General features: G+C 36.0%; 1 protein-coding gene across 2 annotated transcripts in view; it reads left to right on the top strand.

Moving 5' to 3' along the window:
* luzp2 (leucine zipper protein 2) overlaps positions 1 to 23,858 on the top strand; it is a 185,510-nt gene that overhangs the window by 22,687 nt on the left and 138,965 nt on the right. The window contains exon 1 of one of the 2 annotated variants that reach the window (XM_044142211.1): positions 15,157 to 15,409. The exons of the other annotated variant lie outside the window; for it this stretch is intronic. Within the exon in view, the coding sequence (XP_043998146.1) occupies positions 15,348 to 15,409 (62 nt within the window). The 5' untranslated portion in view covers positions 15,157 to 15,347. Of the gene's footprint in view, positions 1 to 15,156; positions 15,410 to 23,858 lie in introns of those variants that run through there. 2 annotated transcript variants of the gene reach the window in all.

Consider the following 23,858-nt stretch of genomic DNA (forward strand, 5'->3'; position numbering starts at 1 on the left):
GGAAGAGAATGAATTGATTTTCTGTTTTTAAGATTTGTTGCCAGAGGATTATTGACACACGGCGCAAGGCGAAGTAATAATCACATGAACTCAGCTTTACTGCAAGGAGTGAAGTTTGGGGATGAGGAGCTGAGGCTTAACACTGGTAATGGGTATGAGGGGCTGGCACACCCTCACATTGGCAGTGCCAAGGAGGCCCCACAGTCAGGAAGTGTTTACAGGAGATTAGAAGGTGATGATTTAGTGGAGTGGAGGTGGACCTGAAGGGCTCCTGGCCGCAAAATGATAGGTGACGGAAAGACTCCAGAATAACAAACCATCTGCCATGCAAGGTTATTCCTGAGTTAGGTAGTACAGCGGTTGTCTTCCAGTTGCAAGGTTGGTTGGTTGCTTAAATAGATCTCAAGTGTCCATGTGTAAAACACTGAAATCCCAGTGTTTTACACTGATATGTGAACCATATCACGATATGGTTCGTGATATATTCAATAGTGGGTAATTTCTGTGTGTTAGAGCTATGTGAGGTTTGAGTGAATGAATGGATAAGAAGTCAAATTTAAAGGCTTGAATTTGGTTTAAAATATGAACCAAAGAAAAACACCCATTTACTTGAATATTCTGCTGTTGATGCTAATGTGATGTATTCTCAATAAGTTCTATGCAGAGTATAGGATGTACTCTGCATGGTAAAGTCAATCTGTCTTTTAGATAAACAACAGCATATGAAGCAAGAGACAGCCAATGGTGCCACATCTTTGCTGAACAATAAAACATGCCGCAAGGATGAGAGTTATTAAGACAGGTGGAAAAGGCGACTCACTTCACACCAGTACAACATAAAATAAATTTATGGTTCATTTTACCAACTACAAGCTAATCTAAAAGCAATGAGTTATCCCCCATGTAAGAAGTAAAACGAGATGAAAGGTGGTGCTGAAGGAATTCAAACGATGTTTGAAGGAAAAATACCCAAACCAGACTTAGAGACTACACCGTCTATGGCCACTTAAAAAACGATTGAACAGCTGATTCATGACACTGCACTTACATTCAATAGCGCTATGAATTTTCATCTTCGACGAGAACCATGTGACTTTAAACCTATATTAAGTAACTGGATATGCTCCCCGAGACATTTAAAAAGTGTGAGAGCTCCTTTTTTTTAATTAAGATTCAAGTTTTCTATCTCTCCCTTCCTCTCTCTCCCTCTTTCTGTCCTCCTCTTTCTATCTCTATTCCTCATAATTAATGTCTGCATATGATTTGCATTCTGACAAGATACAGTAATTTTTTGAATAGTGAAGATCTCGCACCATAATATGATTAACTCTCTCCAGCTAATGTCGTTTTCATTTAAACTAGAATAACTTTGATAGCTATGCACTATTTATATCAGGACCAAAGGAACAAAAAGGTTGGGTTCTTTGGTGAATAGTTGAAGTTTTTGCAAGGGGTTTGATAGTGTTGTGCAAACTTGTTGATGGTATTCTAATGATTCCACTGAGTAGGATTGGGCACACATAGCCTGGTAAAAGCCAACCCATTGTTCTACACTTTACTTCATACAGAGGGCTTGGCCTCTCGGCTATTGAGAAACAATAACTTCCTGGGGGCGAGGTTTAAAATTTTACCCAATCGCTAATGTTTTCTAGGGACATATGTAATGTACCAGTTGATGCTAAAAAGCTGCCTGTATTGTAAACAGTCATCTTCCACTGCGAAGAAATAAGTGTCCAAATGAGGCAGCTGTTAATGTTAATTCAATATTTAAAAGAGAGGCCAACACAGACTGAATGGCTTTGGTCGCTTCCTCCTCTGCCATTGCTAAAACTACAGACTGGGGTTGTCAGCCTCCGGTTTTGCTTTTCCTGGCCATCTCGCCTTCAGGCGTCTTCAGCCACCATGGATTGTTCAGTTACTATAAGGTTTCACTTCCTTTAAGCGCTACACAGCCTGGCTTGCTGGCATTCAGTCGCTTACCGTTTTACCAGGGCTTTAAGCGGTAGGATGTAAAGCTCTTTTTACGTCGCTGAACTCTCACCTTCAGGTAAACAAAATCGGCTCCATTAAAGAGACAATGCTTTCCAGTAACTTTGATCGTCCTTTCGCTCTGTGCTCAATAATCTCTACTAAATGATCCACTAATTGAAGGCCTCGAAGGACTTTAATGGCTCGATTCTTCAGCTTACCGCAAAGCCTCGCCTCAGAACAATCAACTCGCTCGACCCCAGTGATCATCATAGAACTTACCCTTTGTTCCGTACATACTAGGACTTTTGAGCTACTTCAGGTTTGGTTCTGCAGCTCCATCGATTGGAAACCATCAGTCCTCAGTCATTCGTCATTGATTTTATTGGCGTTACGTTTATCTGGCTTTTTACGGTTGCGGAGATCCGTTGGTTGATCCGCTGACGCTGCGTTACCAGCTCCGCGCTGATCGCGCTTATTCATTTAAGACCAGTCTGAACCGGTGCCGGATGAGGTCTGTGATGGAAAAGTAAAAGAAAAGTAAGTTCCCATTTAAGCTAGCAGATGATACATGACTTCTTCTCCATTTGAACAAAAGACATTTGCGGTTCCTCATTATGCTCAAGAAAGGCAAGGCTCAATAATGCTCACAAACCACCATCCATATCTAACACCTGCTGAAAACATGACAGCTGCTCCAGGCTACTTGCTCCAAATATTTCCCTACCCACCTCAGCAAATAGGCCTTTGACAGCTTGAGAGAACTGGAGTGGGGATCTGCCAGGCTTTTAGAATTGGAACCTGTCACAGTCAGCCAGCAGCCAGTTGTTAGGACATCCAGGGCAATGTCAAAATATCCTCCACATCTTTTAGTCAGAAATGGAGCAAGTCCACTTTCGAATGATAGACATTTGGTTTTTCCATTCAATTAGGATATGTGACTCACTTTAGGAAATAATATGAAATGACTTGTCAAATTCAATTTTAATAGCCATTCATTAGGCCAGAGCAGTGAAAGCTCTTCAAAGGTCTATTGGAATTTGAATGTTTATTATTCTCCCTTGAAATGAAGTGGCTTTTTGGAGGCCTAAATCTATACAAAAATTCACAACATTTTTGCACGAGAGTCTGTAATGATTGAAATGTAAGCATTTCAAGGATTTCATTAAAAAGTACTAAAATATAAAACTCTTCAGTGCCCCCTTGAAATATTCAGAATACTCCCCTCTTTTATCTTACTTTATTATTATAAATAGTATTAATAATCTTCCTCTTGAGATTCATCATCTTATTCATAAGAGAGACATGTTACATACATCTACAAATGAGATAACAACTAGAATACAGTCTACTTTATTAGAATTTTTTTAATCCTCAAGTCTAACCAAATAAAGGAGTTTCAGGTGCTGTTAAAGCATGCTCCAGGTATCAAGGTCAAAGAAGGAGAATCTTTTTTTTTTCTTTCTTTTTGCCAAGCTCAGGGCACTGATGGAACACTGAATGTTATAAAGTCCTGAGAGCAAAAGCTGTGGTATTGCTTTTTGTGTGAAATATAACATGACAAGTATGATGGAACCAGATGGAGGATAGATTTGTAAATGAAAATGTACCTGTGTAAGAGTCTACACGTGTGTAGAGAGGGTAATTTAACTCAAATGATGTAAGGTGCAATGGTGAGTGAGGGCTTTGCTTCCTGTGACAAATCCAACCGTTCAATGATAGACAGCACCAAGAGATGTAAAGAGCTGGTAGAGGGCGTCGTATACATATTATCTCTTAAGTCTAGAATATTCTTAAAAGTGGCAGAGACACGTTTTTTCTGGCATTGTTTGACAAAAACGTTTTAATAAATGATGCCAAGTTTTAACTGAGGTTTTTTAACAGATTTTCAATGTGTGCTTTGAAAGTTACATTTTCATCTATGGGGATGGCAAAATATTTGTAAGATGTTTCAAAATCTATGGACACACCCTGTGTGGTGGTGATAGAAGGAAAAAATGAGGACACCTTATTCTTGCATTCAGTAGCAGCACATTGTAATAATTGAGACTAAAAGTTGCCAAAAGCTGACTAGAAGTGCTCAAAAACTGAGGCAACTGATTTTGAACAGTAAATGACTGGATCATCAGCATAAAAATGTACAGTTGCACTTGTAAAACAAGGACCCCAATTGTTAAATGATTAACAAGTGTAGGTCCTAAAACCGACTCCTATGGAGCCCCCTAGAAATGTCCATATAATATTATGTAGTTTTATACACTTTTAGTGCTTCCCAAGACCTACTAAAAACACTTTTGGGACCCATGTTCTACAACAAACTGTAAGTCGGACATCTAGCGATTTCTAGCCACTGCATTCGATCAAAGTCCTCGAAGACATTTAGATAGATTGGCTTGAAATTTGCTGCGTTTGTTTGGATCTGTGGGTTTTCAAAATCCAGATTTTGTAAGCAAAGGAAGGGAAATTTTGTAGCAACAAGAAAAGTGCTTTACATAAATAGAAGTAGAACAAAACAACAAACGAGCAAACAACATTACACTGCAGTGGCAAAATAAGGGGGCTTGTAAGTAAGTTTGACTTACTACTAAAATAAATAACTTGTTATATCGCCTACAAAATAAGTCACAGAGACACAAAACCCTATGTGATTGAGCCTCGTCTTGTCTCCAAACAAAGCTTGAGAGTCAAAGATTGACAATATGTAAGCCTCAGCAAATAAAAATAGGTCTAATTTTTAAGGTTTTTATTTACTTTTTTGCTCAATACATTGCAAAACATTTTACATTTCAGTCCAGCTTAGCATATTATTAGCCATGCCTGCAGTGTAAAGATTCATTAATTAATACCATCCTATAATTGTCAATACTTGAAAAGTGTTTTGGTTGATTTGAAACATTTTAATTTGAGCTTTGGCCCAAAACGCATCTGAAGGCAACACTGTGTAATACTTCTGTCTGCCTCATCTTGTTTATCCAGGTCATGCAGCAGCTGTGTAACAAAGGGAACATTGTGAGATTTTGAATGTGCTCCACTTCCTACTGAAGACGGCTCAGCAGTTTCAGAACAGAAACATGAACAAACAGCAAGCTGCATGGTCAACAGAAATAACTTTCACAGAATTTTATTTAGAGAAAAATACAGTTTAATTCAATACATGGTTTTGAATATTCTTTCTATTCAGCACAACAGGAATGGAAAAAAACAACATCTTCAGATTCCATAGTGGTCAGTTTTAAGATCACTTGCACTTTTATGTATCAGCCTGAGGGTGGCAGTAAAAATCCATCAATGAGTTTTATTAAAAACGTTACCTTATGAGTACTGTCAACCCTACCATCCCACAAAATTCAGTTTATTTATCCATTATTGTGAAAGCTAAAAATGTTGGCCTCCAGCTCATGTACCTTTTGAAATAAAAACTATTCTAGCATCTGCAGAAAATAACGTTCAATATTTAGACAGATGTAGCAACAATAAAAATGTCAGTGAATGTGCAGTTTTTACACCATTAACCCATACAGTGAATCACTATTGCAGACATAAAAAAAGACTGAATTAAAGGACCAGAACGCTTGCCATCTTTTATGTCGGCTTTTAGAAATATGTCATCTTGGCAGAATTCAAATTATGAGACTGTGGAGCAAAGGTTTTTACAAAGATTTATACGTTTTGGTTTTGTATGGCAACTGTTTCTTACTTTTCACCTTGAAATAAAGAAATTGACTATTCTGAAGTAACACAAAGTGATACGATTAGTATAAGCGCAATCGAACATATAACCCAGAGGTACAAACATGGGGATTTATTGATGAACCTAAAGATGACGGCATCAAGGTTTTATTCTGTTTAATAATTTTAATGGTAACATTGTTCTAAAGTTAACTATAGGAAATAAGTAATAAACACATAAAGAAAATTCAAAGGCAACCACAAAAACAACTGAAATCAGTCTGTATTTAGAAAGCATTCATACTGCTGTCAGTGGTAAAAGGTTAATTTCTAAATTTTGGAATTATTTCAGCTAGCACCATTGGAATCATAATCCAACAGTGAAATGAACATCAGTTCATCAAAAACCACCAAAGGTCAGCTGCCCTTCATAATATTTCTGAGAGAAAAGTGAAAACCATAATCAGGAGTGTTTACCAAAAGCCAAAGAGCACTCAGGGAGAGCTTCAGAAAAGACCTGGAAATGGCAGGTTTTCCTGTAAAAACCACAAGTAATGCTCTCAACCTCAATGGCCTCCACTGCAGTACAATTCTGGGAGAAAACATTTTGCTTAGATGAGGACAAAGCTGAATTTCTTTTAATGTTTTCGCATATGTTATGATTGGAGGAGAAATTATTTTGCACATCAGCCCTAATTAGAAAAGTGAAGCTTGCAGGTAGGAAATAAATGATGTAGGTCATCTTTCAGCTTATGATGCTAAAATGCTTTATTTAACGGAAGTAAAGGTTAAAAGAGAAAGTGCACAAGGAAATTTATTGATGGGAATCTGAAGATGAAATGAGTTTGGATTCTGAACCAAGTTAATAGTCTCAAACACATATCCAAAGAAGTTGGTTTCAGAGAAAGACAGTAAAACTACAATAGTGGCCCAGTCAATTACCTAACTTGCTTCCAATAAAAGACTATGGAAAGAACTGAAGATCCAATTGGATAAAGAATCCATGAACCTTGAAGAAAGCTTTCATTCACCAAGTATTTGGTTTACTACTACTACTTTTTAAGTGCTTACTATTTATAAACTGTTGTGGAAAAATAATAAACCTTATTGAGGGATTTTATTTAAAAGTGCTTGAAAATGTTTTTTTTTTTTTCCACAACATAAACTAATTCCAAATTTTTACCAATTTATATGTAAAATATTTTGCTTAAGTTTTATTTTTTCTTCCTTGCTTGCATGGGATATTTAGGTTGTTGGCAACATCTGTTGTAAATTTTAAATCAGTACCCACATAATAAATATTTCAACTGAGAAAACCATTGAATGCTACAACCCTTATGTTGCTCTCTGTATGTATGGTTGCAGATTAGTGTATGGTTAAAGTCACTACCTGCAGCAATGATGCAGGGAGAGCAGCAAAAGTCATAATACGAAAGACCCCAAGAAATATTTACAATTTTTTAGTTTCAAGTTATCTGAGAAATAGTGTTTGAATATCTCAAAATATTTATTGACAGGAGAAGAAATTTTTAAAAACTTGCAGTTCTTAAAAAAGTTCAACAATGTCAATGCCAACAGGAATGTAAGAGTTTGTGCTACTAAGCTGACTGTTTATTATAAGCAGTCTTAGAGATGGCTTGTGTATTTGGTTTCTAATGTAGCCACAGTTCTATACTGTTTTCCAAAACTAGCAATCTAATCAACCTACAGTCTTCCTACACTTGCAAATATGCACCTACAATGTTAAACGTTGCTCTTTGTCTCCAGATTTTCTTAAGCAAATTAATCCCCAAGTAAATACGGAAGTATTTATTCAAAACATTACTAGTCTACTCTGTTATCCACCACTCCTTTAGATGCTTAAAATGTTTCTTATCCCAATACACTTTGCTGTTGGTTAGTCTAAGTGAGTTTATCAACCAAAGCATTGAATGTAAAGTGTAATTAGTACTTAATTATAGTTGATTATTTGTAGTTTATTTAATTTTTTATTTCTTTGTACAACACAGGAGTGAATTATTTATAGAAAATTGTATTAAGTAGTTTTGGCATGTTCTTAGGGGATGTAAGATAAATAGCTCAGTGGTTAACAAGCCCACAGACACAATACACTCAGTCAAAATCCCCCACAAATGCTCCTCTCCAGTGGTGGCATCACTATTGTTTACAGCCAACTGTTTGCCTAGGAAGTCTTCCTGGAACATAACAGTTGATTAGAATTACCAAAGCTGAACAACAATAAACAACTTTGTTTCTTTTGCTCTTAATTGCTCAGTATTTTAAAATGCTCCACACTGTGTTGTACAAATCCTCAACTGTTCCACCATAAGACACAAATCACCTTATGGCACTGCTTTGTTTCTGTGTCTTATCTCAGTGACTTTTGGCAATTATGTGGCTCTGAAGCTTTAAGCATTTGGCTGACTGTTGTTGGTATATTGGTGTTGACTCAGACAATTGTATTATTTACAGTTGGTGAAAAATCATACATTGATTAGATTTGGAAGATATTAATTCACCAGAATTAGTGAAGAAAAAATACAAAAGTTAAATGATTTTTTTTTTAATTGCATGTGGCCAAATGCTATATCTTATGATTTAGAGACAGGTTACATGACAAACATTTGCAAAGGAATACAAGTTACTGTACTAATGCCAGAGCAGTAATGTACAGAGTTTGTGTTTCAGTCTTTTTTTAATGATTTCATGTGATCATTTAAAGTCCAGAAAGCTGATTTCAACATTGAAGGCATGCATTTGCAGCTGATGCATCAGAACTGCATTAGGTGAAAAAGATGCTTGTGCAGTTTGGTTCCGCATTTGAGTAATCAATCTTCACAGTAGTATTCTCCCTGTGTGTATTGAACCATGACATCAATACTGTGATAGTGTCTTTGAAGCTATCATTTACACAGTTCATTAATGATGATATTAACACCGGTTAACAGAAGGGAGATCAACATTTCATCATGAAAAACCTTGTGTTTTGTCTCTTGATTTTTCTACTTTTGCTAAATATATACCATCTGTATGTTATATACAAAAATATGTAATAGCCTACTTGAGCTCAAACGCTTTCAGTTTCCAATGAAGCCTAAAATTAATGGAGGTTATATAAACCTTATAATTATTGAAGTATTGCGGAATATAACATAATGCGTGCACAGTCATGCTGGATACGTTCCCCCCACTTTTCTCAGTATGAATATTGTTAGTACCGCAATCTCTTTTACTTCATTTCGCTCACTTTTTTTGCAAAAGTTAGTAAAAACAAATGCATGCTTTTTTTTTTTTGTCTTTTGTAGTTCAGTTTCCCTGAACTTAACCTCAAAATGAATCATGAAAACTCCTAATAACATATAAAAAACAATTCAAATATAGATCTGCTGTTGTGGTTCTTTTTGTTATGCCCACATTTTCCATTTATTTATTTTGGCATTATTTGGAGGGTCCAACAAGGGGTTTGCTTTTTGTCAGGGGTATTAGGAAAAGAGAACACTAATCCAATAATTCTCCCACTCACGAGTCCTGGCTGCAGAGCTCACGACAAGCTTCCCACTGGGTCAGTGACAAAAGTATATAACCAGCAACAGTAATATTTCAAACAAAAAAAGCAGAAAAACAAACTACCTCCACCTATAGATAGGATTTTTTTGTGTATTTCTATCTCAGAATTGATATCAAAACAAATAAAAGAAGTCCGTTCTGAACCCCCATCTTTCAAGTTACCAGTGTGACCATCTTTGCTCAGTTTGTTGTTAAAGCCATAGTGACAAAGATTGCACCATCACAGAATTTCTTTTATACTGAAAGCACTGAGATAGGTTGCAGAACAAAAGCAAAATCCTTTAAAGGAAAGCATGTGATGTTTCACATTCTGCAGCCACATCCGGCCTTTTGGACACTCTTGAATAATAACAATTGATAATAGAGGCTGCTTCTGAGGGTGTTACTGTGGTGGCATAACTAATTTGTCCAACTTGTTCTGGTTGTGAACTGACACACAGAAGAACATATTGTTATATATAACAGTGCACACCACTTTGGTGTGGATTGTTATGTATGTGTCAATGAGTGTCAAGTCATTGTATTTAAAAAAGTAATGATAACAACCCTGGTATTATGTGACTTTCTTGTGTAAGAATAACATAAATCATGCTAATCTTCCTCAATTTGGAATCTGATCCTTTTTTTAATACAAAAAGTAATTAAAGTTCACAAAAAGGGAAAAGTACTAAAACAAGTTAGCAACAGTGTGCAAAATGGGTTCCATTTTTTTTTTTTATGTACTGTAATAGTTAATTGTCGAGGGACTGTTTCATATTATTCAACAAATATGGTTCTTATTTTATTTCCTACAAGTTACATGCCCCCTGTCTGCGTAGGGGTTTAGTATTACCAAAAAGGATATCTTATTTTTTTCTCGCAGGAACATTACCAAGGACAGTGATGTTTACTGAAAGTAAGCTGAGTAAATCAGAATAGCCTGGCAACTATCAATACTATTTTGGTGATACAGATGCTCTTAGACATTTTTTAATCTCTTTTTATTTACTCTCTGAAAGGTATAAAAATCAAGACACTTTAAAATGATAAAACATTCAAGGTCTGCTTTGTATTTTTATAAAGTCTGCAAATGAAAAAGAAATCCAAGTAAGCAAATACATAAAACATGTTTTTCCCCTTTTGGGACTGAAGAAAAACTGTTGGTATTGAAGCAAAGTTTAAAGGGGCAGTATTATGTATTTTCAGGGCCATTTAGTTATAAAAATGCTGTAAATATCAATATATATGTTTGCTAATTGCTGCTGCCAATAGTCTGGAGGAGCTGAGATGCGAAAACATGGGGTTAAGTTCTGTGAGGTGAAAGCTTAGAAGCTTGGGGACTGCAGCACCAAGGCGGAGCTATGTGAAAGGTGTGGCATTTGGTGAGAGCAAAAGATTAGGCACCACTGAATGGTTGCTGTGGGAGAATAAAAAAAATGATTCAACATGCATGAAAAAAATCAAAGCAACCCTCCTGGTATGTTTTTGAATAGAGTATAACATTATAACATGATGTAAAGCTCAAAACAGTTGATTTTACATAATACAGTCCCTTTACTTAGGATGAGGATGACGGTGAAATAAACTTTCATAAATCATGTACAACTCAAATACAAGTCTTACCTAAGAGATTTTTGTTTGGTTCATGTGTTGGGAAGGACTTTACAGATATGAAAATATCTAAGGTTCAAGTTAAAAAAAATTATCTGCTCTTTGTGCTACCAATTTTATGAAGAACAAACGCCTATGATGAAAGACAGAAAAACCCAAATCTGACAGATGATAAACAAACTTAAGAATTTTTTTTAGATCTCTTTTAGTAGCTACCAGAGAAATGTGTCTTTAAAACTTGAAGATACTGTTTTGGTTCTTAGTAAGTGAAAATGAAATAATCAAATCACCTTGCTTGACAGAACTGTACAACCTAACTAAATGAAAGGTTATGTCAGTTTTACTCCATCACAAGTGATGGATTAAATACATTTTGTTGCAAAGAGGAACACAAAATGCTGTACAAATATGCACCTCAAAGTTCAATATAGTATAAATAGCCACAAAGATAGTCTTTTCACTTAAGTGATTTTTTAAATGAATTTAAACAGTGCATTTTATTTTGCTTTTTGAAACATATTTGTGATAGTAACATTTAGGCTGATGTTAAAGTGACACCAGATAGTGGGACCTTGTAGGTGTTAACAAAACACAGTGCATACAGCATTGTCTTTTAGACAAAGTGAGAAACGGCCACATGTTTGAAAGACTGAATGCATGCAGTGTTATAAAAGTGTTTAATAAAATAATGCCTGAGCACAGCCTTCTGCTTTGAGTGATAATACTACCCAACATAATGTACTACATTAATCCATGCCATAATGGAATTAATTATTTTAGCTTGTTTTGTAGAAATTGTGTTAAATTTTAAAACAGCTTGGTTAATTTTATAAATTTTATCCACTCTACATTGGAAAAGTTGGTGGGAGCAGAAAACATGAAAACTCTCCCCATGGAGCCTAGCCAATGTTATAATCAGGAATCTTCTTCTCCTGAGATAGTAGTGCTAATCAATGCACCAACATTATTCTTCCTGAAAACCAGTGAATCAGCATCTTTTAATCTCAGTTAGATCAACTTGTGTCCAAAGCCTGATTAGCGGCTTCAGTCCAATACTCATTATTTCTCTGTAGTATCTGCGGTGGGAACAGGATGTGAATTTGGTGAGTTTTTTCCCCTTCCTTACTTACTCTTACTTACAGTCAGTATTCTAGAAATTGTACAATTTCCTTAGATCTAGCATACGAGTCCATGGATTATATAATCTTTTTTTTACATGGAGAAAAGATAGTAAACCAGGAACAATTTCTGTTAATATTTTGACATGGAGCTCAGTAAGACATCTGGATTTTTAGTATACTGAAACATACTCAGTTTGAATGTGGTTATAGAAATGTAAGGTTAAAGGAGATGCTGACAGAATAGCTTGATATAGTGGTTTGACTAATTTGAAAATAATAAAAATGGGTATGTTTAAAGATATGATGAAAGAAAAATGGTTTTTTTGTACACATCACTTGCTTGGAGAAATGATAACATAATGATATACATGCACTTGTGGATAAAAACATGTTATAGAAGAAGGTTTTTTGATTCAAGAAGGTTTAGAACAACAAGACAGTAAATGACAGTGTGGGTTTGTCTAAATCAAAGCATTCTGCTGGTGGGTTGTGGGAGAAAGAGGAAGTTGCATTTGTGAATGACAAATCAAAAGATATTTGAGCTTAGCTATGGGGATTTTTCAATCTGTAACCTCGCATAATATCAACAATTTATGCTCATTTTATGGTGATTCTTCCTTATTATGGCAAGAAGTTCAACAGGTTGAACCAGAGTGAATCATGGCTTTAAGTTTCAAGCTGATATGATACTTGACTGAGATGGATGGCACAGGTCTCCCAAGGACACACTTGTTGATAACCAAGCCAAGCTGTGGTCCAGTACAGTCATCAGATCTGGTCCGCACAGCTTTTCATGCATGAGCTTCTAATTAGACCAAATAAATGAGTAGAAGTCTTTCAGTGTGGAAATGTACTACAGGGTACAATACACTCTAAACTCTATTAAATCTGGAATGGAAATAATTTATCATGGTTATTGTGTGTGACCTCCACCTTTTGTATGGGCTGCTTAATATTCTACCTGTGCTTCATGGCTTGAAATCTGCCATGTAATATTCTCTCAGTGCTCAATTTTTATTCTTAAGAAGCTCCTACGTTCACAAGATTAACCTTGAAATCTAGAACAGTACGCAGAGTAAAACTGTGGAAAAAGATGATTGTATTGCCACATATTTCAATTTTTTTTTACCAATATCAAAAGTGGTTAATGTTATGAAATGAAAAGTGTATGCCCTACTTTGCAACACTGAGGTGACTCTGAAATAAATATGAGTAAAAACCATTTGAATTACTAGGCGTAAGATATTTAACTCACTGTTTTTTAAAGCACTTCAAGTAACAGGCAAATGTGAAAACTTGTGAGAAGAGTGAAATACACTCCTGTACCTTGTTAATGTTGACTATCAATTTTGAAAACATTTGTGCAAACACAAAGGTTGTGATAGGGTGTTGGACAAAAGCATGTATGACTTGTGTGAGAAAGAAAAGCACAAAATTTATGGAAATAACTTGTTTTGACCCATCAATTTTTTTTATTTTTTTTAACCTATTCCTACAAAATTTAAGGAAACATGGATAATAGCTAATAATGTTACCAAGAGATAATGTTACTGATAATGGAACATCCCAACAAGATCACACCACAATCTAAATGACCTGTGGGGAAAAAAAAAAAAAAAAAAAAAAAGAAATTAAATAAATAAATAAAAACTCTGAGCATCACCTCAAAGTTTGTCAGTGTTAGAGTGCTTATAAAATATTTACACAACTGAACAAGAAAAAGTTAAAAATGGATTTTTGAACAGCTCTCATTCTTGGAGAGTACTTGTAAAGTTAGCTTTAAAATACAAAGACACTGGAGCAACCACAAATGAAAAGAAGATGCTCCATCATGATTTTAAGAGCAAGGTTTGGTGAAAAGTGAAAAGGATTTAAGCAACTTATGCCACCTTCAAAGAACAGTGGGGGAAGAATTGATTATTTCAGTTTGTTTTAGCACGAGACCCTGGCATCTTGCCGATATTGAATCTACAACGAACTCCTCTGTACACCAAAGTAAGAGAGTTAGACCATATGTCCGAGTACTGAAGTTTAAGAAAAAAACTGGGTCACTCAGCAGGACAGGGATCCATTGCCCACCAGCAAATCTACAACAATTGGGTTAAAACAGACATCCGGGTGTCGCAATGCTGTAAAGTCTTTGTCTTAATATGACTGATGAATGTGTACATTAATTCCAAGAAACCTTACTTAAGCCACACTCTATTTCAGAATAAGTAGTTGAACACTGAAATGGAATGCAGTGTTTTAACATGATTGAATTGAAATGGATGTAATTGACTTTGATTGGAAAAAATTAATTATTTTTCTCTAGATCAAGTGTACATGTTTACCTGTGAAGTGCCTTGAGAGAATGTCTGATGAGATAAGTGCTGTATAAATAGACTGAATTTATGCATTAGAAATGGTTGGAAATAAGCAAAAGAAAAATATTACAAAAGATGGGTCTATGCACTGCAAACCAGGAGTTTAAATGCATTCAAAATGTCAAAAATGCTGATATATATGCTGTTTTTAAAGCATTTGGTGTTTTTTTTTTTTTTTTTTTTTAGAATAATCCTCCAACAAATATTTTTAACAAATTTTAAGACAGAAATGAGGTGGACAAGTTTAGATTTATTTATGTTTTTCCTTTACGTCAACATTGCACATAAAAGCTTACATATACACATGCAACACCACCTAAATTTGTGGCCCACAAGTCCCTTATCTGGTTGTATCTTGATCACTCAGTCTTTACACACATCAAGGTTTCAGCATGATCACTTCAAATCTCTTCCCATCAGAATTGGTAAATTCATTTTGGTTTCCCATCCAAAGCCTGATAGTAGCATTATAAAAAAATGTTCTGCATGCGATTCCTGTTCTTTCCATCCACACTACATCTTCATTATGGTACTAATACTGTGATCTGTTCTTGTGTTTTGCTTGAACTTAGTTGGGACTTTTGTTGTCACTGGTTTATAACCTGTACTGTTTTCCCCAAAATGTTTGACTGCATCTTTACAAAAATGTAGGAGGCGGAATGAAATGAATGGGAAGGTGTTTTGTTGTGAGAACAACAAGCTCCAAACAAAAACAGAAAAAATGCCTTTCACCAATAGCTGAAGCAGCATGGTTGCTGACATCATATCACTCCCACATCTCCCTCGCTTGATTTTAGCCACACCCGCTCTTTTCCATTACCAAGTCAGTCTGTGTCCCTGTGTTATTTAAAGCCAGAGATCCTCCCTCTCTCGCCAAGCCACTGTGTTGCATCTGTCTGCCTCGCTACTTGTGTGTCTGCGTGTGTGTGCGTGTGTAGAGGGGGAGTGTGAAAGTGCGCTAAAAAACCCAGGCAGCCAGTGGGAGAGCTAGAGAGCGAAGAGAGAGACACAAGGGAAAGGCAAAAAGCATCTGAGAAGGGAGCAGGAACGGGAGTGTGAGACAGCTATGAAATTCATCCAGGCTATTTGCTTAATGCTTCTCTTTCCAGCTTTGACCCTCAACAGCAGGTAAGATACAAAATAAGTGCTTTATTTATTTTTGTTTGTTTCCGAGTCTGATGGAGACTCGGAAACAAACACAGAAATGGTTCAAAGCACGCCTTTTGAAAATCTTGATCACTAACCTGAGTGTCCGTTTAGTCTTGCCATTTATTAAATCGTTGTGTTTTCCTGGAAAAGGCTTTCTGTGTGCTAAGCATGTTGGATGCTGAAAGACTTTGAAGGAGGAAGGCAGGGCTTATCTGTTCAACTGGGCTGTTATCTTTCTCAGTTTGGGGCAGACTGAGAGACAGTTGTTCTTTTGTGTGGGTGATTCATTGGATTTTCCTCCTGTGATCCATCCAGTATAGCGGTGACATCGCTTATTAATGGGCGACTTTTTGCTGCTTTGTGGTCAGGGTGGAAGTTAAAGTGACGGGAAGTGTGCGAGAAAGGGACAAGGCTACTTGTGTTGCAGCGCATGATAAAGAAGCAGGTGCCTATGCGTGTTTTTCTGTACTTATCTGCAATATCAGGTGCTGGAAATGGAGCAACGGGAGGTATGGGGAAGAGAAATGAAGTAGAGATAAGCACATGAGGCGAGGAAGTTTTAATGATTAGTTGAACCATTGATAAAAATCCGCGGATTTCTCTGTCAGTACTCGGAACCGCTGTCTTAATGAGAGCTGCGCGAAGAAACCGAAGCTTTGACAATTAAAGGAAGCCATGCGTTCTGAAACTTGTTCCTTTTAAAAATTATTTTCAACACATTCATTTAATTCATTTTTGGTTAGATCTTATTTTAAAACGAGTAAACTACAGCTACTTAGAAATGCACACAGTTAGGGAACAATGGCTTTGAAGTCGAGAGTTCCTGCTTTGGAATTTACCCGAATGGAAAAATGTCCTCATTGTTCCGGATCGATGTAAAATACAATGAAAGACATAAAACAAAAGAACTATTCTCTGCGCATGATGAGTTACAGCGTGGAGAAAATCAAGGTTATATCTGATATATATGTCAATACCTTTTGGGGTTCACTGATGATTCATGAGTCACATAACTACAGGCTGCATCGAAGTGTTAACCTCTAGCTGTTTGCATTCTGCAAATTAAGCACCGACAACTACTCCTTTAATAGACAAAAGTGCATATGTAACCTGCAGGGGTAATTGTTCAAAACATGCAATTTTATCCTACTATTATGAGTTGATTCACCCACATTAAAGCTTTTGTCTCGTTTTGAATAATTAAGACACACTTTGTCTCTCAGGCCTTGATTGTAAATACTCTGTGTGCCATCATCATCTTTCGAGGTACTAATTGGAGAGGGAGGCATTACGCTGGTAAATTGGTCGGTCAGCACAGATTGTTTGTTACCTCTTGAGGGAGGATGTCATGAAAAGTAATTACCAGACCACACAGATATAATCAGAGTTTTATTACGTAGTTTGTTTCCTAACTCAACATAAAAAAAATAAATAAAAATTAAAGATCAGTGCAGAGTTCTGAATGTTTGCTAAAGGCGTAGTATCCAGGTAATTGAATTTCTTGATATTGAGTTCTTAAAATTTATTTGTTTTAAACAAAGAAATAAATTACAAAGTGTCAGGTAATAAAGAGATTAGCACTGCCACAATTCCTTTTTTGTATTGTTTTATGGAAGCACATGACATGGATAGATAATTGGGCAATGCATCCGGAAAGTATTTACTACACTTGACTTTTTCCCCAATTTTGTTATGTTCCTGCCTCATTCCAAATTGTATTAAATTAAGATCGTATAGATAGAAACCCCACTATGACGATGTGGAAAAAAGGTTTTGAATTTTACAAATTTATTGAAACACATTTTAGGTAAGTATTCACAGTCTTTGCAAAGAAGATCAAAACTGAGCTGCTTCCACTAATTACCCTTCAGATGTTTTAACAGCTTAAATAAGTGTCCACCTGTGGTAAATTGAGTTTATCTAACTTGATAATGAAAGGCACACACTTCTCTACGAGAAACAAAATGTTCTTGTCAGATTAGTCAAGGCGTAAATGTCAGGCATCCTGCTTAGAGGAACAGTGAAGTATGGTGGTGCTAACGTCATGCTATGGGGATGATTTGCAGCAGCAGGAACTGACAGACTTGTCAAGATAGAGGGAAATATAAATGCAGCAATGTATAAAGATATCCTGGATAAAAACTTGGTCCAGAGCTTCTTGACCGTAGACTGGGACGACGGTTCATTTGTCAGCAGGACAATGACCCAAAACACATGGCCAAGATCTTGATTGCTGAAGAACCACGATTTGTCGTCAAGCCAAAGTTCAGAAACTGAATCTGATTAAACATTAATGGAGAGATCCAAAAATTACCTTACAGACATCTCTCATCACACCTAATGGAGTTTGAGGAATACTGTAAAGAATAATGTAAAAATTGCCTGACGTATGCTAAGCTTGTGGCATCATATTTCAAAACACTTGAGACTGCAATTACATCTAAAGGTGGATTTGCAAGGCACTGAGCAAAGGGTGTGCTACTTGCATAAATGTGATTTTTTTTTTTTTTTTTTTTTTTAATACATATATAAAAATGTTGAAAAAAACCCCCAACATCTTCCCATTGTCATAATGGAGTATTTGTATGTAGAAGGATGCAACATAAAATATGACAAAATATAAGCACTGGTGAATACTTTCCGGATACACTGTACGAATATCTGTCCATGTTATGTTCTTCCATAAAAACAGGAGCTGTAGTGCAGCAGAGAGAAGGGGAGAGGGTGTAAGCAGCACGTACATGAGCTTTACTAACAGTGTTAAGACCTTCCTTTTGGCTCTGATTGGTTGTTTATGACTGGGAGTGGTGTATTTCTGTAGATCGCAGAAGGACCACAGGGAGAAAGCAGAATAGCCTGACTTTTTCCACAAATTACGTGCCTCAAATTATTTCATCTAGACATTTCAACAAATATATAAAAACATCTTTATAAAAGTTCCTTAATGCAGGTTCAAAATTGAATTTGTTTGTGAAATTTTGCCTGATTGAGTCAAGAGTAGTTAAAATATAGCCTGACTGCATAAAGCATACTGAACAACACCAAAGCCCACTCTTGCAGCTTAGACAATAGCTTATGGATTAAAAGTAATGCTTGTATGTGAAAGCATAGAAAATCAATGGACAGATTCTGCCATTGATAATGTTGCCATATTACCATATTATCTATATTGGAATTTTTAATTAAATTATCAGCAAAGATGAACTGACATAAGTTTTACAATTATCTACTTTAAATTCTCTTATTCCTGGGCTGCACAGTGGCACAGTTGGTAGCACTGTTTATCCATGGTAGCAAGAAGGTTCTGGTTTCGATTCCTGGCCCGGGGTCTTTCTGCATGGAGTTTGCACGTATGTCCTCCCACAGTCTAAAAACATGTCTGTCAGGTTAATTGGTCTCTCTAAATTCTCCCTAGGTGTGAGTATGTGTGTGCATGGTTGGGTTTCCTGTCTGTGTTGCCCTGTGACAGACTGGTGATCTGTCCAGGGTGTACCTCGCCTCTTGCCCGGAATGTTAGCTGGACATAGGCACCACTTCTAAGGGACAAGGGTGTACAGAAAATGGATGGATGGAAGTTCTCTTATTGTAATATTGCACTCATTGATATGCACATTGAAATATTAGATATATTATGAATCACCAGATTCTTTTATTAGCAAGCTGAACTGAAGAAATGTCCCACTCTGGAGTGATTAAAGTGATCCAGCAGTAACAGTTGGCCTTGATATTCAGTTTTGTTCAACAAACTAATTATTACATCAAGTGTTGGTGGAAACAAAATTGAAAGTAGTCTTTTTTGATAGATTTCTGTCTGAAGACTTAGGTGTGTGTGTTTCTTGTTTTTCAGGGTATTAATTAAATTCCTCTGACGGAATTTGTTTGTGATCTAAACGATACCTAAAGCCTTTCTTGTGCTGATTGTTTTCTCAGGTGCCTGCCATGTGTTTTGTTCTCGCTCCGGGGGTCATGGACCCAAACCATGCTCATTATCTGTGACATCCTTATGTTTTGGTGTAATGCTATTACAGAGGACAAACTTGACTGAGAAGTGTTTCCGCGGCAGGGAAATGATTTGTAGCTTCAGTCGTCTAGTCTTTAGATTGCTTTTCTACGCTTGTCTTGATTTACAGTCATCTTATCTGCAGCACGTAAGACAATCCATGTTGTATGTTGCAGTCAACCTTCACTGTTTGACCTGATAACATTGCGTTAAGGAATGACAATTACTGAAAACAAAATCTATATATATTTGGCAGAATGAATTACAATGTCTGCAAGTAACATTTGAGATTTTAAAATTTAGACCTAGACCTGATAAAATTGTCAATTCATTCTATCTCTAAAATGAATGCTCACTTATAATATTGACAACTTATGATGCACAAGACATCACAAATGTCTTTTTTTTATTTTTTAGTCATTCTTGCTTGCTTTAATATCTGACTTGTGGAGTGAGTTGGTTGCACAGGCCATGCGTATGTGGTGAATAGCCATGTGTCTCTGCAGTAATTAATTTGTGCTTAGACTAAAGACAAAGCTGCATCGACATGAGCCCCTTGAGATATGACCGTCCACTGTTTGGTAAGGATCGGGATGCTAAAACAGCAACTCTGCTCTTTTGCTTTTTTCCCCTTCTTTCACCTTTAGGATCAAACAGGTCCTCCTTTTTACACTTTCAAATATTCCCTTTAAGGTATTTCTTGTAACATATTTGACACATTGACTAGACACACTTTTGATGTCTGTTAGTTTAGCAGACTCTTCTTGGAAATGGTGATTTCTGGAAAGTCAAATATTTCTGAATGTTTTGGACAGCAATTGAAAAGATTTCTATTACACAATTCAATCAGGTTGCTTTAGTAATTTATAATTCTCTGTACATGTGTCTGTTTTTATGCACTTGTGTAGCAAGCAAATTTCTCCATTGTTACTTCTTTGTGCAGGATTCATAGATAATGTCTTTGTGTATAATGCGATAAATACCAGGCTGAACCACACAAACAACAGCAGCTTTGAGGAACTGTGAGTTTCTTGATACTAATACTAAGACTGAGTTTGCAAATCGCATCCATCAAATGTGGCAGAAAATGATTAGCAGTACTTATAAAATGGAAACTAGCCAACATTTTCTTTCTGGGTAGATTTTCCATTTACCTAAGTAAGAACAGATTACAGGGATCAATTTATTTAGATTATATTAAATTCAAAAGTCTGTAACCTTGAAAAGACTTTGAACTCAGCATCTAACTGTGTATTACTATGAACTAAAGGTCCTCCTGGTGCACTTTAGCTCTTTCTCAAAACCTGACCTCTGTAGAAATTTCATAGCAACTGCACAGGTGGCAGTGATCAACACAGATTTGCAACTCTACACTTTGATTTGTCTTATTTCAACTCAGCCATCGGATTCTTAGAAAAGTACAGATGAAGTACTTGGAGAGCTAAACTATGTCTGTTATGAATTTAGTGTCAGCGCACACAGACATTTCTAGTTCAAGTCAGCAACTTATGCTGCCATTTGTCTCAGTTTGGATTGAAAGCAAGTGAGCTCCTTCATCTAAACAAACTCATATTTTTTATATTTTTGTGTAAACATGTGTGCATGTCACAGAACGGCAGGCTGATGGAAAATGGGTAGTGTCAAAAGTGACTAAAAACGTGGGAGAATGGCCATTTGCTTGATCACAGAGAAAGTTTTCTGATGAATAATTGTGAGTGTGACTTGACTCATGCGTCATAGTACATTTGTGTGTATTAAAGTGATTTACAATTACCAATTTACTGCATTCCAATTTTACTATATCATCAGACAGCGTCTATTGCACAGCCACAATCAAAAACACAACCTTCAGGTGTAGGGTCATCAAGATGAGACAAAATTATATTTGTTCAGGCTGGGAACATCCGCAGCTCAGATCAGGTAGAGAATGATAATTAAAATTCAAAGGACAAGGCGTAATGGTCACACCATGGCAACCACACCACCTCATGACAGTAATGAAGTGGGCCACAATAAACAGGACCTTGGGTGGCTCCAACAAATGAGAAAGTAATTAAAAGGACCAAGATCAGTGCTGGGTGAAAAGTAGCCATGTGCTTTATATTCAAGGCCACATAGTAGATTATGTGTTCTGTGAAGACTTTGGAAATTGAAACTGTACAACATAGATTACATTTACTATAACACTTGGCTAGCACCATTGTCGATGCTGATACAAGCAGAAGTGGACAGTGATGTGAGTGTCCTTACTGAAATTAATTTAAAATTTATAGATTAACTTTACGTAAAATACAAAAACCAGTTGTTTAAGGTTTTGAAGTCAAAAAAAGAGACAAACTAAGACATAAATTATATTGTACAGTGGATAGATGACACTCTTAACCAAAAAAAGAGAAATTAAATGCAGTCTGTAAACTATGCTAAAGTAATGCTAAAGAATTGAATCACTTACTTATGATTCAATAGCTGTTATTTATTAGCAAGGTAACAGGAAAAAAATTAAATAAAAATATATTTATAATTTATTCATCTATATTAATGCAAACCAGGTGCATTGAGCTTAACCACAATAATAAAAAGGCAAATTTTCTTCACTTGCACTTATGAGCTACAACAAAGACTCTCAGTATATTTCACTTGAGAGCCTACACTTAAAACTACAATAGCATCTGTGCTTCACTTTCATTTCACTAGAGCTGGTGATGCTCACAATCACATACCTCAGTTCATCACCAACAGTTATTCATTATTTATGTATCCAAAGCTGTTTCCAAGATATTTTCTCACCATGAGAAGCTAACAGTCACTTTAGTCTTAAATATAGTTGTCCAAAGTGAAAATGCCAAGATGAAAAAAAAACCAAAACAATATATATACATATATATATTGTGTAAGTGTACATCCCTTTTTCTAAATGGGATCCTTGATAAAACCAAAAAAACATGGACTGTTTCTTCTTTCTTCATTCCAGTATGTCTTGACATTTATTCAGTAATTATTTGGCTAACTATTGAAAGGAGTGTAAGTTGCTATTTCAAAGATATTACAATGTTCTGTGTGTTGGATTATGATTTGGGAAAGTGCTCTCTAACACATTGGTCCAAAATTTCCCAAAAGTGCTGACTTAGGTTAATAATGTAATTGCCATAGCCAAAGATTTACATCCATTCAATACACTTTAAGCCATTAAATTACTGCTCCTGCCCACTAAATTGGGGGCATCACTGTCACAGAGAAGAAAAACCCCATCAGGATAGAAATGCTTCATAAGAGGATAAAGGTGACCATTTAGACAAATGTAAGTACTAATTTTCTGTGACCTGTTCCTGTACAGGACCTGACTAGATAACCTCACAGTCAGGGTTCATGCATTCAAGCTGCTCTCTTTATGATCAACACTCATGGACTTGACCACTCAGGAATATAGAGGAGCATGGTTCATCTGACCATATGACTTTTTCTAGATCTCTTGAGACCATTGCCCGGGGTTTTTGTACCACTGAACTTTCAAAAGTGCATTTGTTTTTCTTGTGAGGGGTTTAAGCACTGCAACACGTGTTTTTTTATTTTTTATTTTTTTATATCCCTCCAGGTATTTGTTGACATATTGTGCTTGCTCTCTGACTGACCATGTTCTGCTTCAATTTTCCATTCACCAGAGTTCTCCTTAAGCTTAACAAACCATACAAGCCCTACGTCCGACATATTTATTATATGGATTGTGTTTTCCTGCCATCTTAAAACAACATTTTTAGAGTAATGTGCATGTTTCATAGATGCAATTTAAATGTTAACAATTGAGCTATATATTAAGCTTTACGTGATAACTCAGAAATATAGTTTGGATGTACAGTATTTATATTTCTTTCCTATAAGGTTTCTGTTTATATCATAGGTTTGTGGTGCCTTTGTATTCTAAAGAAAGATATAAAACTTCAGATATTTCACAACGAGATATTAACATTCATGGAAAAACCTTACATAACCTTATATTAAATCAGAAAGTACGGCGGCCACCGTAAGAAAGTCTTACAGTATTCAATTATGCCGCACAACTGATCAGTACAGTTTTGCGAGGGAACGCAAAAGTATTGCGAGGTAACGCAAAAGAAAAAAAATTCCCCATGTCCCCTAGGGGGCTCCGTACAGCTTTCTAAAAACATATTTATTTAATGTATTGATTTTTAAAATGCTTTCAAATATTCAAACAGGCAGACCAAAGCACTTAAAAAAATAACATTTGTTATGGATTATTTCAATTAAAAAGTAAACAGTTTTAGGTGGAAAAGCACAGACTTAGAGCAGCAGAATAAAAAGCACCCAAGCATATAATATTAGACATATTTCAATATGCATCGGACTTTGTAAAGTAACATTTTAGTCAGAAACAAAATAAAAATAAATAATTCTTCTGTCCTTTTTAATAAA

The sequence above is a fragment of the Gambusia affinis genome, linkage group LG02 (genome assembly GCF_019740435.1).
Source record: "Gambusia affinis linkage group LG02, SWU_Gaff_1.0, whole genome shotgun sequence".
Lineage (NCBI taxonomy): Eukaryota > Metazoa > Chordata > Actinopteri > Cyprinodontiformes > Poeciliidae > Gambusia > Gambusia affinis.